The sequence below is a fragment of the Sciurus carolinensis genome, chromosome 1, assembly GCF_902686445.1.
Source record: "Sciurus carolinensis chromosome 1, mSciCar1.2, whole genome shotgun sequence".
Lineage (NCBI taxonomy): Eukaryota > Metazoa > Chordata > Mammalia > Rodentia > Sciuridae > Sciurus > Sciurus carolinensis.
The window spans coordinates 889,548-903,935 of NC_062213.1; the positions used below are offsets into that span (position 1 = coordinate 889,548).

At 58.6% G+C, this 14,388-nt stretch overlaps 1 protein-coding gene across 1 annotated transcript; it reads left to right on the forward strand.

Moving 5' to 3' along the window:
- Positions 1–5,433: 5,433 nt before the first annotated feature.
- Positions 5,434–13,581, forward strand: Scrt1 (scratch family transcriptional repressor 1). Its single transcript, XM_047564041.1, is given in 6 exon segments — positions 5,434–5,516; positions 6,721–6,805; positions 6,893–7,422; positions 7,485–8,025; positions 8,027–8,042; positions 10,052–13,581. Coding segments are annotated over 6 exon segments (2,196 nt in total). The 3' UTR covers positions 10,993–13,581.
- Positions 13,582–14,388: the final 807 nt, after the last annotated feature.

The window sequence follows — 14,388 nt, forward strand, 5'->3', positions numbered from 1 at the left end:
GGGCGGAGCACGGTGCCAGCTCTTCTGCTGCATCAGCAAGCACTCTGAATGCAGGCCTTGAACCAGCAATGGCCCTCTTCCCCAACCTCTGTGGGCTGGTGTGGCTCAGCTGGCTGGTTCTACTGCCCCTGTGTGGCCGGATTGCTCATGTGTCTACACCAGCTGGAGGCTCATTGGGGCCATGATGTCCAGTGCAAGCCCCACCCTCCAGAGCTGCTTCCCAAGTGGCATCAAGTCATTCAGCAGACCTTCCTGGGCTGGTTTCCAGAGGGGTGGGACCAGAGAACAAGGCCTAGCAGGTAGGGTGACTCTGGGTGCCTCTCAGCTCGGCAAGTCACACAGGAGTGGGCTGAATATGTCTGCAGGGTCTTCAGGTGCAGGGACAGATCTAACAGCCCAGGCTCCTCCCTACACACTGCATGGTTGGGGATGTCTTCCATGGATGCTTCTGCAGGGACAGTCAGCGCTGGATGGTGTAGCTGGCCTCCAACAGGCCAAGTGCAGAAGAAGAAAAATGCTGCTCCACAGAAGGAACCTGGAAGGTGCCACCTTGTCCAGGTGGCCAGCATCACCAGAGCCCAGTTCACTGATGTGATATGCCCTCTGCGGTTCAGCAAGAGATCATTCCGGCCATGGTTTCCTTCCCAACTTCCTACCATTCACCCCTAGAGAACAGTGACATACCCGACTGAGGAAAATTCTACAAATACTCCTCCATTCTACAAGGTTGAACATCACTGCTCAAAACTGCCAAGGCCATGGAAAATAAGGGGACTGAGAAACTGTCACAGACCACAAGAGACATGAGACTAAGAGCAGTGTACTACCTGGGGCTGACTCTTGGAAGAGGAAGAGGAAATCTGCGGAAACACAAGAGAATTCCAAATAGAGCCTGCTGGAGTTAATAGTAATGTGTCTGTTACTCAAAGCTGGTCATCTTAATTATGGCAAACGTACCATATAAATTAACATATTAGCATGGGGAAGTGAGAGAGGGTGCAACAATTTCTTGAATTATTTTGAAAGCTTCTGTATGTATTATATTTATTCTGTATTTATTCACATTTATTCTAAAGTAAAAAGTTAAAAAAAAAGTAGAGGGGCGGAAAGTGTATAGCACTGTAGTCAATAGAAATTCTGAAATGTGTGGCAAGTTGCTCTCTGCCTGTCTTGCAGGTAAGGAGTTGTCCTTGGCTGGATCCATCTGTGCTCTCAGAGGGTCTCTATTGTTCTCTTCTTGGCTCCATCCTTTGAACTGTCTTTTCTTTTCCACAGGAAAGGTCCACATTCTTTTTATTTTTTTGGGGGGGGTGGGTACCAGGGATTGAACTCAGATGAGCCACTGAGCCACATCCCCAGCCCTATTTTGTATTTTATTTAGATACAGTGTCTCACTGAGTTGCTTAGTGCCTTGCTAAGTTGCTGAGGCTGGCTTTGAACTCTCAATCCTCCTGCCTTGGGCTTTTAAACCACTGGGATTACAGTTTGTGCACCACTGTACTTGGCAAAAGTCCATATTCTTTTTTTTTTTTTCGTTGGCAATGGACATTTATTTGTTTATATGTGGTGCTGAGAATCAAACCCAGTGCTTCACATGTGCTAGGCAAGCTCTCTGCCATCAAGCCACAAACCCAGCCCTGAAAGGTCCATATTCTTGACCTGCTTTCTATCTACAGAAAGGTTGATGCTTAGCGGTCTCACTGGTTTGAATGATCTTCTGTCCTGTTTAGTTTAAGATACTGTGATTCCTTTTATAACCATATAGATTTTCTGAGCTTGGTGGCAAACACAGATATTCGGGAGCCTGAGGTAGGAGGATGGAAAGTTCAAAGCCAGCCTCAGCAAATTAATGAGGCCCTAAGTAACTTAGACCCTGTCTCAAAATGTTAAAAAGGGCTGGGGACACAGCTCCTGTCCAAAATGGCCAGGCCTTTTACGACCATATGGAGAAGTTGCTGTATACAGGCCACTCTAGAAGGCTCTAACTGTGGGGCCAGGGCTGTTAGCAGCTGAGGGAGCCCCTGGAGCATTCAAGTGCAGCTTGTCCACACCCTGCACTGCCAGCAGTGACCAAAGTCTTTCCTTGGAGGGTGACATGGGTCACACATCCACCACAAAGGACAGCGGCAATGCAGGACAGGAAGAGGCCACCTAGAGTTGAGATGAGTGGGCAGCTCCCTGTGGTCCCCAGGGACAACACTCCCTGGACAGTGAGGAACTGGAGGGGAGACCAGAGGTGGCCTCAATGAGTGTGTTGTCAGTGTGGACCCTTCTTGGGGTGCAGCTGGGGACCCAAGAGTGGGGCTGAGTAAATGCTGAAAGTGTACAACCTCAGAGGAGATTAGGGTGAGGGAGGGAAGGACTTCCTAGATTAGGAAGTAGGGATGATGTTGCCAGGCTTCCGTGCAGGACTCTATGGAGTTTAGGCAGGTAAGGGCCTGCTGTCCATTGCACCTTCCCTGTGGAGGTGGAGGCAAGGCCCTGCAGGCCATGTAAGCAGTCTCCCTTTCCTTCCACTTTCCTTTCTTCCCCATTAGTCCAGGCTCTCCTTGATGTCTCCTTTAACACTGGCCCCAGCCCATGCCTGTAATCTCAGGGACTCAGGCAACTGAGGCAGGAGGATGGCAAGTTCAAGCCAGCCTGGGCAACTTAGGGAGACCCTAAGCAACTTAAGCAGACCCTGTCTCTAAATAAAAAATAAAAAGGACTGAGGATGGGTCCAATTCCCAGTCCTAAATAAATACCCCAAGAAATGTCCTGCAGGCAATAGAAATGCCCCGTGTCTCTATAAAGCCAAGAGCACATGCACGTGTTAAAGTTGATGGAATACCTACATTAAGGTCTTCTATAGTATGGAAATCATATCTTAGCAATTAAGTGATCCTTGCCCAAGGTCAAGAGTCTGAGCAGGTCAGGCAGTTGGACTTCTGGGTACTGGTGACAGGCCTCTCCATTATCAGTCAGAGTCTCAAGATATAGGATGTTGAAGGGTCAACCTGCCAGAAGCAAGACGGGAGTAGGATCTAATGACACCTGCTGAGCTGACTCAGCAGGTTGAGGTCTCCGGGTTGGCTCCTTAGCTGCCCACCCATACACCAACTCTCCTAGGCCTTCGTGTTTCTCATGTCTTTATTCAGAGAAAAAAAGTGGCATTTCGTAGGGCTGGGGATATAGCCAGTCGGTAGAGGGCTTGCCTTGCAAGTACAAGGCCCTGGGTTCGATCCCTAGCACTGCAAAAAAAAAAAAAAAAAAAAAAGTGGCATTTTGTGATATAAAGTCTGGGATTTGCGTCAAAATGACAAGAAGTAGGGGAGCTGGTCTTTGGCAAGTGTGGGCATTGGAGGCCCTCATTATCTGGGTCTCTCTGCTTTTGTGCATTTTTGGGGTGGATCCTGGGATTGAACCCAGGGGCACTTTACCACTGAACTATATTCCCATCCCCCACCCTGTTTCTTAAATTTTGAGATGGAGGTCTCAATAAATTGCCCAGTTGGGCCTTGAATCTGTGATCCTCAGCCTCAGTGTCCCAAGTTGCTGGAATGACAGGCATGCCCCACCACACCTGATGCTTTGGTTCACATTTGACAATTTCTATAATAAAGCCAAAATCCTGAAATTTGCATTTTGTCACTTAATCTTTGGATCTAAATAATGTCTTTTATTTCTTGTTACCAATCACCTGGTAACCTTTTTGGGATCTCTTTTATTTTTTTATTTTTTTTTGCAGTGCTGGGGATCGAACCCAGGACCTTGTGCTTGCAAGGCAAGCACTCTACCAACTGAGCTATCTCCCCAGCCCACTTTTTGGGATCTCAACATCTTTGTTCTGTTAAAAGTCCATTTATGCCAGTTATTTCTTTTATCATCAGAATATAAGCCTGATAGGTTTAGTGCAGAAGTCTTCTACTACTTTGATACTTGCTCTTTGTTTTTGCTCATCTTTTTCAGGGACACATCATGGTTGTGTTATGACCTGAACTCTCTCCTGCGATCATGGCCTCCAAAGTTCATGCCCCACTAGGACCAAGTCTGCCCCACCGTTACACTTTTTAGAGCAGACCCCCAGCCCTGAAACTCTCTGCTGGGGCTCCGGCTCTTACCAGGGAGCCCCCACGTCCTCTCCTGAGGGAGCCTGGCTGCTGTTAACCTGGCAGCCCCCTCTGTCACTGTCGTCTCTCCCCACCTAGGACCCTGGACTGGAGGGCAAGCGCCACCTTCCTTGTTCTTCACTGGGATTGCAGGCTTTGTCCTTTCACTTCCCTAAGAGTCCTCACTGGGACAGGAGTCCCTGCTGCAGCGGCCACCCAGCACCAGCCCTTGTTGATGGCGCGCCCCATGGCTGTGTTGAAGCTCCTGCTGGTGTCAGTATTCTTATGGATGATTCTGCATTTTCCTGCCTCACAGCCTTGACCTTTTCTTCCTGCTAATGACCTCCTCCTCTATCCCAACTATATGATCCCCCACAGCAACTGTATCCTTGTTTCAACACAATCCCCATTCTCTGCCCCATCACTTCCTCCCTGCCCAGCAGGAGGGGTGAACCCTCCAGGATAGGTTGTCCACTGATTCCTAGATTGAGTCCTGCTGGGCAGAGAGGAATGGGAACACAGGATCTGAGGTGGGCAAACAGGGTCTCTGCTTCCTGGTGGTGTGGGGGTGCTGGAACCCAAAAGTGGAGCCCCTCTCTTAAACCTGAACTTTCTGCTATATGAGGGGATGGTGCAGGTTCTGGGGGTGACTGTACAGGAGAGGCAGAGGGTCATAGAATCAGTGCTGGAACGAAGCAGGACGGGGAAAAGAGGCTGGGCAGAGCTGTAAGTGAAATAGGACAGCAGTGAGAGGTCCCCAAGGAAGACTGTGGGGAATGACTAGGAGACCAAGTTGCAGACAGAGCCTGGTGCATCCACCCAGCTGTGGGCCCTGGATGGTTCCTCTTGGGGAACCAAGTCTTCCAAGATCCCTGGCTCCAGTGGAAGAGACTCAGGGGATCCCCAGGTTAGAGTGACTAAAACCTTCAAAATTAGAAGTCATCTGCTGTCCTCTAACCTTTCCTGGCTGTACCTCAGGTATGGGGCACTACCAGATGAAGAGGGCCGAGGTGGGATGGGGCAGGATGTTTGCAGGGAGACAAGGCAAAAAGACCCAAGCAATTGCTCCCAGGCCACATGTGTGCTCAGTACCCAGGTCGGGGTGGACTGATGGTCAAGGCCTGGTCCCAGCTGCCTCTCCTTGCTGGGCGCCCTGGGGGTGGCTGAAGGATCCACCCAAGTGCGATCGAGGGCCCTCCAGAACGGTACCCTCGGGAACACCTGGCCGTGGGACACAGTGTTCACACTCTGACGTCTTGTCGTCAGGATGGTTGGGGGCCAAGGGGACTGGGAGATGGACAAAGAGAGACAGGGATGTGGACAGAAAGAAGATGCGGGTACCGAGATGTCGGATGGAGAGACGAAGGGTGAGCGAGTGGTGGACAGAGGAATGGCACCCGAGAAAGAGATGAGAGGACCGAGGCGGAGGTGAGATAGAGGAAGGGAAAGAATAAGGGAACTACAGCGAAATAGTACCGGGATAGAATGACGGGATGACTGTGTCAGAGAGAGGGGACAGAGAGGGAGTCAGAAAGACAGAGCTGGGGGCGGGGGCAGGGTCCAGGAGGATGCAATAAACGCCGGGTGAGAGGAGCGCCTGGTGCAACCTGGCAGCGCCCCGAGGGTCTGCCTGGTAATTAGGCCTCCTTCCAGATGGGCCCCCCAGTCCCGCAATCAAAATGCTAATTGGCCCCACGCCTCCAACTGCGCCTACACCGGGAACCCCTGGGAGGAAGCCTGGTAGAGCCGCGCGGCCGAGGGGACCCTCACCCCGCCGCGGCCTCGCCGGCTGCTGCTCAGCGATAAGGGGGCGGTCTCGCCCATTCCCGCCCCTCGGGGACGCCTGACACGCAAGATGAATGTCTTGGCCAGCGCCTGGCCAGGCCTCTGGCAAAGGGCCGGCGGGAGGTCTTCACGCGTCTTGCGCAGGTTTGGTTGCTCTCAAGCACTCCAACCCCGGGTAGGCAGCGCATGCGGGAAGCCGCGGGTCGCCGGCGCAGGGGGCGGGCGCTGAGCTCAGCACTCCCGGCGCGCCCCCGTGCGCGCCCCCGCCGCCCCGCACAAGGTCACCGCGCGCGGTGGCGAGCGTGTCCCCGCCTGGCCGCTCCCGGGAGCCGCCCCGCGACCTTGGTCCCCAACTAAAGCAGGCTGTGTGGAGCGCGCTGGCGCAGGGAGACCCCGATGCGGGCGGAGGCAGGAGAGGGGACAATGGCGGCGCCGGCCCTACTTGGGGTATAGGTACCCAGCGTGCGGCCATTGTGAGGCCGCGAGCCCCGCGCCCCTCCATTGGCCACCTGGCCTGACGTCATGGGGACTGCAAACTCGGGGCGGGCGGCCGGCCGCGAGAAGGGTTATCCGCCTGGTTGCGGGGCCGTGGGGGGAAGGGGAAGCTGCAGCCGTGCGGAAGGGCGGAAACCACCTTTGAAGCCACATTGAAAGCAGAAGCATGGCTTTCCCCTGCACACCCCGCTCGCTGAGAAACCACGGCGATCGACGTCTGCCTCACAGGAGAGAGGCGGGGGCGGGGAGGCCCCTCTAGCGGGCATGGGGTCAGCCCGGGTGACGGAGTGGCAGGAGACACTGCGGCACAGAGCGCACGCCGCACTTCCACACTGCGCTTTCGCTGCCTCAGCATTCGCTCCTTGGTCTCCCGCCTCCCCTCCCCCGCACATCCCGCACCTCCAGGCCGCAAGCGAGGCGACCTGCACCGGCATGGGGTTCATCTACGTTCCTCCTAAATGACCCCGAATCCGGGATGCGTGGGTGCCGGGCGTATTCCCACTCTCCCCCCCCACGCCGGATAGTGCCGCCGATCGCTGGGCCGCTATTCCCCCAGCCGCGCAGGGAACTCCCCACACGCCGAGATGAGGCATCCCCAGGACCCTTCCCAGGAGACCCTGGCGGAGCCCGACCCAGCGCAGCCATTTCCGTTGGCCTCTTCCCCTCCCCCAGCTCCTGGCTTTAAAAGCCAGAGGCTGGGCTGGGCAACCGGCAGAGGCTGCTTCGGGCTCAGGAGGCCTGCCCGCGAGCTGTCCGAGCTTCGAGCCCCGCCCCCGGAGCCCCGGCCCTCCCTTCCTCGGCCCGCCCTCCCTGCGCACCCCTCCCCCCGAGGACCCCCGCCCCCCGCCCGCCGCCGCCGCCGCTCGCTCGGGCTGCAGAACAATAAAGCAAGCCTCCTAGAGACCCCCGCTGAGGACCCCCGCCCGGCGGCCGAGCCCCCCCGGGCCCGCCCCTCTCCGCCCGCGCCGGCTGAGCGCGCCCGGGCGCTGGCCGTGGTGCTGCCCTGGCCGGCGCTGGCCGCGGTGCTGAAGCTGCCGGCGCTACTGCTGCTACCGCCGCCACCGCGTTCTCCCGCTGGTGCCGCCGCCCCCGAGGACATGGGGGCCGCTGACTGAGGGCTCCGCCGCGGCGGGGGGGGGGAGGGGAAGGGGGCCGCGGGGCGCGGGCCAGCCCTGCACCCATTCGCAGCCTCCAGGCCGGGACGGAGCCGCTCCCCCCCTCTCCGCCCCCCCAGCCTCCTCCCCCGCCTGTCCAGGGGCGGCACTGCTGGCTGGGAAGCCGGGACCAGAGGAGGGAAGGAAGGAAGGAAGAAGAGGAGAGGAGAGAGAACGGAAGGAAGAAGGAAGGAGGAAGACGAAGAAGAGGGGGGTCCGGAGGGGCACAGAGGAAACGCAGGGCAGAAAGGAGGAGGAGAGAACGCACGCAAGGCATCATCCACAGGCCAGAGTGGGGACCGGTGCTGACTCCGCTGCTCTCGGATGTGACCGGGCTCCGCTGCAGCTGCAGCCCCTTCGAGCCCCGGCTCCGCAGGCCCGCAGCGCCGGAGCCCCGCAGGAATCATGCCCAGGTCCTTCTGGTCAAGAAGGTCAAACTTGACACGTTCTCTTCAGCAGACCTCGACAGCTCCTACGGGCGCGCCCGAAGCGACCTCGGAGTTGCGACTGCACGATAAAGGTGCGAGCTGGGCTGAGGCTGGGGTGAGGGGCCCAGGGCTTTGCTAGAATGGATGGGTGGCCAGAGTGTGGGTGTGGAGAGGGAGGGTCGGGGAAATAGACGAAGGAACCAGAGGCGGGCAGGAGGCTGAGACTGAGCTGGGACTGTGGAGGGGGTGGGGAAAGAGGATCGCAGAGGCAGGCCAGATTTCAGCCAAGGCTGGACAGAGGGTATAGATGCTGGAGAGAAGGTGGGGAAGAAGTGTTAGGAACAAGAGGTACTGAAGGTATACACTGACCCACACCCTGACACAATGCAGAGACCACAGCACACAGCAGCCTGGACACCTGCTGACATTACAAGGACCCAGCATACCAACACATGCAGACCCACACCCAGAAACCTGGACCCGCCTCACTACCCTCTTCTCTTCCTTGGTTGTTCCTCCAAGCCCCCTGCTAGTGCTAGCTGGATAATGCTGGTAGCTCCAAGGAGTAGGCATGGGGTCCAGCAGGCTGCCCACCTGTCAGGGCCAAGGTACCAGCAGAAGTAGCAGCAGTATCTTCCCTGGAGTCAGTGTCAGGGAGGAAGATGTGGTAAAGGGAAGCCCAAGCTGCTGGAGGCTGGGGAGGCTCTTTGTGTAAGTGTGCCCAAGTTCAAGGACAACTGTTAGCATGCAGACAAGGGGAACCGAAGTGCCAGCAGCATGGGGTGGCAGAGCAAATGTGACCTGCAGGAGCATGAGCCTGTGTGGGCCCATGTGACTGCCTGTGCCCATGTGACTGTGTGCGCTTGTGTGTGACCCTGTGTGAGTGTGTGCCTGCCTGTGTGCCACTACATGGGACCATGTGACTCTGAGGCCGCTGTGTGCCATGTGACCCAAGAGTATGTCTGGGGTGGCTGCATAGGTAACCCTGTATGAGTGGATGGTGAGTGCCAGGTTCAGTGAGCAGCTTACCCTTTGAGGGGACTGCAGGGCTGATGGTGGCTGGGATGCTGGGTATAAACCTGAAGGAGCCAGAGCCTGCATGATGAGGGGTGTGCATTTGTGACTTTGAGGTTGTGAGATCCATCTTGTGCCTTGGGAACAACTGCAGTTATCGGCATGAATGATGCCATCCTCCTGCTTGTCCCTGAGAAGGTGTCCCCCATGGATGTCCTGGCAGTCTCCTGATCACAGAGTCTTCCTAGTTGGTATTTGGAGTGGGGTCAGGAAGGTTCCTGCAAGGGGTTAGAGTGTGGGGAGAAGAGGACAATGTGAAACACGGTGGGACCCAAGGATGCACGATGAGGGAAGAGAGTGGAGGTAGAAGAAAGTGGATATAGGGAGATGGGTTCCAGCTGCAAGGGCATGGGTCAAGTCGTCAGAGAAGTGGGAAATGAGGTGGAGGTGCTTGTAAAGGAGGTGCTTGTAGAGGAATGGGGAGGTAGACGTCTCTAGGGTTTGTTGGACGACCTAGGGAGCCAGAGGTAGCCAGTATCAAGGCTGGGAGGGGGTGCTAGGGGCCAGAAAAGGGTCGTCAGGGATACCTGAGAGGCAGGACCGCCGGGGTCCCTGGGCTGGCAGTCCTGCTTTGTGCACGGCGGGTCTGCAGTGTGTTGCATAATCAGGAAAGCTGCTGAAGTGGGGAGAACCGAGGGGGAGGGGAGGGGAGGGGAGGGAAGGAAGTAAAGGGAAGCGCCGCCCCTCCCCCCTGACCTTGAGGCTTTCGGAGGAAGGGGGGCAGCCGCGCCCGAAGATGCGCGTCTCTCCTCCCCCGGCAAGGGCGGGGCGCTCCGGCGGCGGGGGCGGAGCCGGCCGGCCCTGTCTCACCCTCTCCTCTCCTCTGCTCTCCTCTCCTCTCCCTGCCGTCTTCATCCTTCCTGCCCCGTGGTACCCGGTCCCTTGTCCTTTGTCCTCGTTGTTTGCCTCCCTCGCGGACTCTGGCGTTTCCCGCCTGTGTCTGCTGTCCCCTGCCACCCGCCTGGTGTGTGTCTTGCCCATTGCCCGGTTCCCCTACCTGTGTCTGTCTGTCTGCCTTGGCCTGCAGGATACCTCAGCGACTACGTGGGGCCCACGTCCGTCTACGATGGCGACGCTGAGGCGACGTTGCTCAAAGGGCCGTCTCCGGAGCCCATGTACGCTGCGGCTGTGCGGGGAGAGCTGGGTCCCGCTGCCTCAGGCTCGGCGCCGCCGCCCACCCCGCGCCCAGAGCTGGCCACTGCAGCGGGCGGCTACATCAACGGCGACGCGGCGGTCAGCGAAGGTTACGCGGCTGATGCCTTCTTCATCACCGACGGGCGCTCGCGGCGTAAGGCCACCAATGCCAATGCTGCCGCTGCGCCCTCCACAGCCTCAGCTGCTGCCCCCGACAGCGACGCAGGAGGTGGGGGTGGGTCCAGCGCACGAAGCTCGGGCTCAGGGCCCGGGGGCCGGGGAGGCACGCGCGCGGGGGCGGGCACCGAGGCGCGTGCAGGGCCAGGAGCCACTGGCGCTGGTGGTCGGCATGCGTGCGGCGAGTGCGGCAAAACATACGCCACGTCGTCGAACCTGAGCCGCCACAAGCAGACGCACCGCAGCCTGGACAGCCAGCTGGCGCGGCGTTGCCCAACGTGCGGCAAGGTGTACGTGTCCATGCCGGCCATGGCCATGCACCTGCTCACGCACGACCTGCGCCACAAGTGCGGTGTGTGCGGCAAGGCCTTCTCTCGGCCCTGGCTGCTTCAGGGCCACATGCGCTCTCACACAGGTGAGAAACCCTTTGGCTGTGCGCATTGCGGCAAGGCCTTCGCCGACCGCTCCAATCTGCGCGCACACATGCAGACGCACTCGGCCTTCAAGCACTTCCAGTGCAAGCGCTGCAAGAAGAGCTTCGCGCTCAAGTCCTATCTCAACAAGCACTACGAGTCGGCCTGCTTCAAGGGCGGCGCCAGTGGCGCCGGAGGCCCTTCAGCCCCAGCGCCGCCGCAGCTCAGCCCTGTGCAGGCCTAGGGCTGCGGAGCTTCTGTCAGCCAGGTCGGCTCTCAGCAATACGAGCCCCCAGGGAAGTCTCCGCTGGCGTCCGTGCTGAGGGGCCGGAGGGCGGGCCCCTCCTCACAGCAATAGGGGGAGGGAGCCGGCCCCACCCCGCCCCGCTCGCCAGGGGCCTTACCTGCCCCTTCAAGCAATAGGGTCCCGAGGGGAGACCCACCCTGAACCCCCTCCCCTCCTCCAGGGTGCCCCAGGCTTTCTCCCAGCAATAGGGTCGATCAGACCTAGAACCGAACCTCATCTCTTAGTTGGGTCTCTGTAGACCGAGGGTGGGGTGAGGTAGGGAGCGCCCTCCTCCTTCCTCTGCGCCCCTGGATCGAGTTGCAGAGACTCAGGTCTTCCCTATCCCTTCCCAAGCCTTCCAGGCCGGGCCTTCGGCCCAGACGTCCAGGGAGCCAGTCCCTCCTGGCAGTAGGCCGCGGGAAGAGCAGGAGAGGGGGCAGGCCGCAGAAGCATCCTGCCCTGCAGGCTTCGCCAAACTCCTGGGAGTCTTAGACGAGTTGGGGATGGGGAAGGGGCGTGGACGGCGGCACTCCTCTCCCTCGGTTCTTTCTGGGGCCTCAGTCCGAGCCGCCCTCCTACCCTCCCCTCGTATCCTCTGCCAAATCCGAATTCTTCCAGCCCAGTTTCCCGGGCTCTGTCCTCCATAACAAATAATAATGACGCATATCAACTCGCATGGACTTATCCGACCTACTCAGATCCCGCTCCCGCCCTGCCCCGGGGCCCCCCCTCCCTCGTACCCGGGCTTTCGGTGTTGGAGGACAGATACCTGGCCCGGCAGGCAGGCGTGCACTGCCCTCTACACACCTCTGTATTCGCTTTGCGGGTAAAGCCCCTGCGGGGGGGGGCGGGTTTGCGGACGCGTCGGGTTTCTTTCTTTCTGTATTTGTACGTTTTATTTATGAACGGATTGCACTCGGGTCAGGGAGGAGGCGCCGAACCCTTATCCTTCCCGCCGACGCCCGGGACTTGGGATGTCCAGGATCACTTATTCCGCCTCTGAGCCGGGACCCTAGCTGGGCTCTGCCTCCTGGGAGCCGAGGACCCCGCCTCCCAGAGGCCGACCCCTCCTCCGAGGCCCTGGCCCCATCCCCACTCAGTTGCCAACTTTCGCCCGTCTATGCCAAAGCCTCGGCGGCGACCCTGCTCAAGGGCCCGCCCCATTGGCCGCCGCCTTTGTGACGTCACTGCATGCAGCCCCACCCCTCCTCCCAACCCTTCCCGGGGCTGCCCGCTCTCCCTTCCTCTTAGTTAGTCCGATGCCGACTATAGAGCAATAATGCGCACTGCATGCGAAGCTGCCGCAGCCTCTAGAGTTACTAAGAATCAGGTATTCCCCGCCCTTACCCAACTCATAGGCCCCTAGATCAGGGATGCTGCGCGGGGCCGGCCGCGCAGACTTTCTTTCTCCCCTTCCCGCCCCCCACGGCAGAGCCAGCTGGGCCGGCATGATGGTTCCAGGGGCAGGGGTGGGGGTGATTGCACCAAGGCCTCTCGGTCAGTTGGCAATCGCTCACCGGTCCTTTACTGGGCACCTATTTGCCAGGCCCGTTGCTGAGTCTGTCAGACACGGCCACCTTGGGGGAGGTGCTTGTCCGCGACAGGAGCCCAACCGGCTTTCGTGGGCCAAGGACACAAGCAGATGCAAAGGGCAGAGACCCTGGGCTCAGACGGCCCCGCTCCTCCCCACCTCTGTTCGGTCCATACTGGTTACAGTGGGGCTCTGCTTTCGACTTGGGTCATGAGTTCCCAGGTCAGGCGGGATGGACCCAGAGTCCCAGAACCCAGCTTCACTAGGGTTGCCCACACAGGGCCCAATCTTTTGATTCCCTGGCAAACGCGGCTCTGCTGTGTGCGGCCAAGGTGCAAGCTGGAGTATATATGAACAGCCTCATCCCCAGCACCAAGCGCGGCTGCCCCACAGGGGCGGCCCTGACGGTCCAGCATAGCTGTGCTCCCATCCAAAACCCCACACACCTCCAGGGGTGGTGCCTGCATAGCTTCCCAGCCCAGGTCTGCCCGCCTGTGCCGCATGCATACGCACACACAGGCGCCCCGCCCCACCCCACTCCGCACTCCTGTCTACCTACCTAAGGAGAATGCCCCAGGGCCCTGGGCCCTCCTGGTTCTCCCGCTTCCCCCACACCCTGCCGCCGTGGAAAGCCATGGGCCCCCTCCTGCCCCCATAACTAAGCAGCACAATAACCGACTTAGCGAATTCAGGTAGAAGGAACGTTTAGGTAGCACCTATTTTGTACTGATTCTACAAGTAGGGCCCGAGGTGCGGGGCCCTCGGGTGGGGGCTGTGGCTGCCGGCCCGCCCCGCCCCCACCCCTGCCTGCGCCCCGCCGCCTTGTACATTTTCCCTGCCCTGAACAGGCCGGGATTTTTACTCGGGCCGCGCCCCTCTTCCGCCCCCATTTGGGGCCGGGCCGGCCGGACAGACGGACGGACGGACAGACCTCCTTCCTAAGCACAATAGCACCAGCTCCCCGGAGCGCCGCACCTCCACAAGGAGAATAAATGCCACTCTTGATAGAATTTGGAGTGTTGCCTGATGTGATGTGTCTTCTCTGGGGCGCTGCTGGGGGTGTCTGGGAGCATCTTCCCCGTGCTGAAGTCAAAGCTCAGGTACCTGATCCAGGCCTTTCTTCTAGTGGAGAGGGCCTGCTTGCCTGGTTCAGCCACAGGAGCACCTTCCTTTAAGGCAGAGCAGTGGGCATTTCTCTGTGGCAGGTGAATCTGTAGGAGGAACTGAGGGCACAAATGGGCTCTAGCTCAAGGTCAGGCTTAGCCCAGGTTGATCCAAAATGGCCAGACTATGTACAGCAAGGGATGCAGTCCTCTGGGATGTCTCCACTGTTCCTGTTCCCTATTTTCCTTATAGGGGCTTCTGCTCCATAGGCCTGACCTGAAGGCAGATATAGCAACAACTCCAGGGCCCTCATCCTTAGCAAGCTCTCTAAGTTGCTATTGGAAGAAATGGAGATGGCAAAGATTCTGAAGTCTAGCTCTCCCTGTGGCCTGCTGCCCTCGTCCTGACTACCAGACTCTGGGGTTACGCTCCCATACTGCTGGAGAATGCTGCAGGGGTGAACCAGTTCCAGGGAGAATGTGACCCAGGGGCAAAGAGGCTTTCACAGTCACCACAGTCCTTGGGCTCTAGACAGGGTAAGCAGAGTTGAAATGGGGTACAGGGCTGTGCTGGGTAGAGACAGCAGAAAGGCAGGGACCTCCTGCCTTGCAATGGCCCCTAGTAATCAGGTAGACAGTCATGAATTGAGTGGCTAAAAGACTTTGTCAAACTAGGTTAGTCTTAAACTGGGGTTAACACAGATGCTCATATCCTGGCAG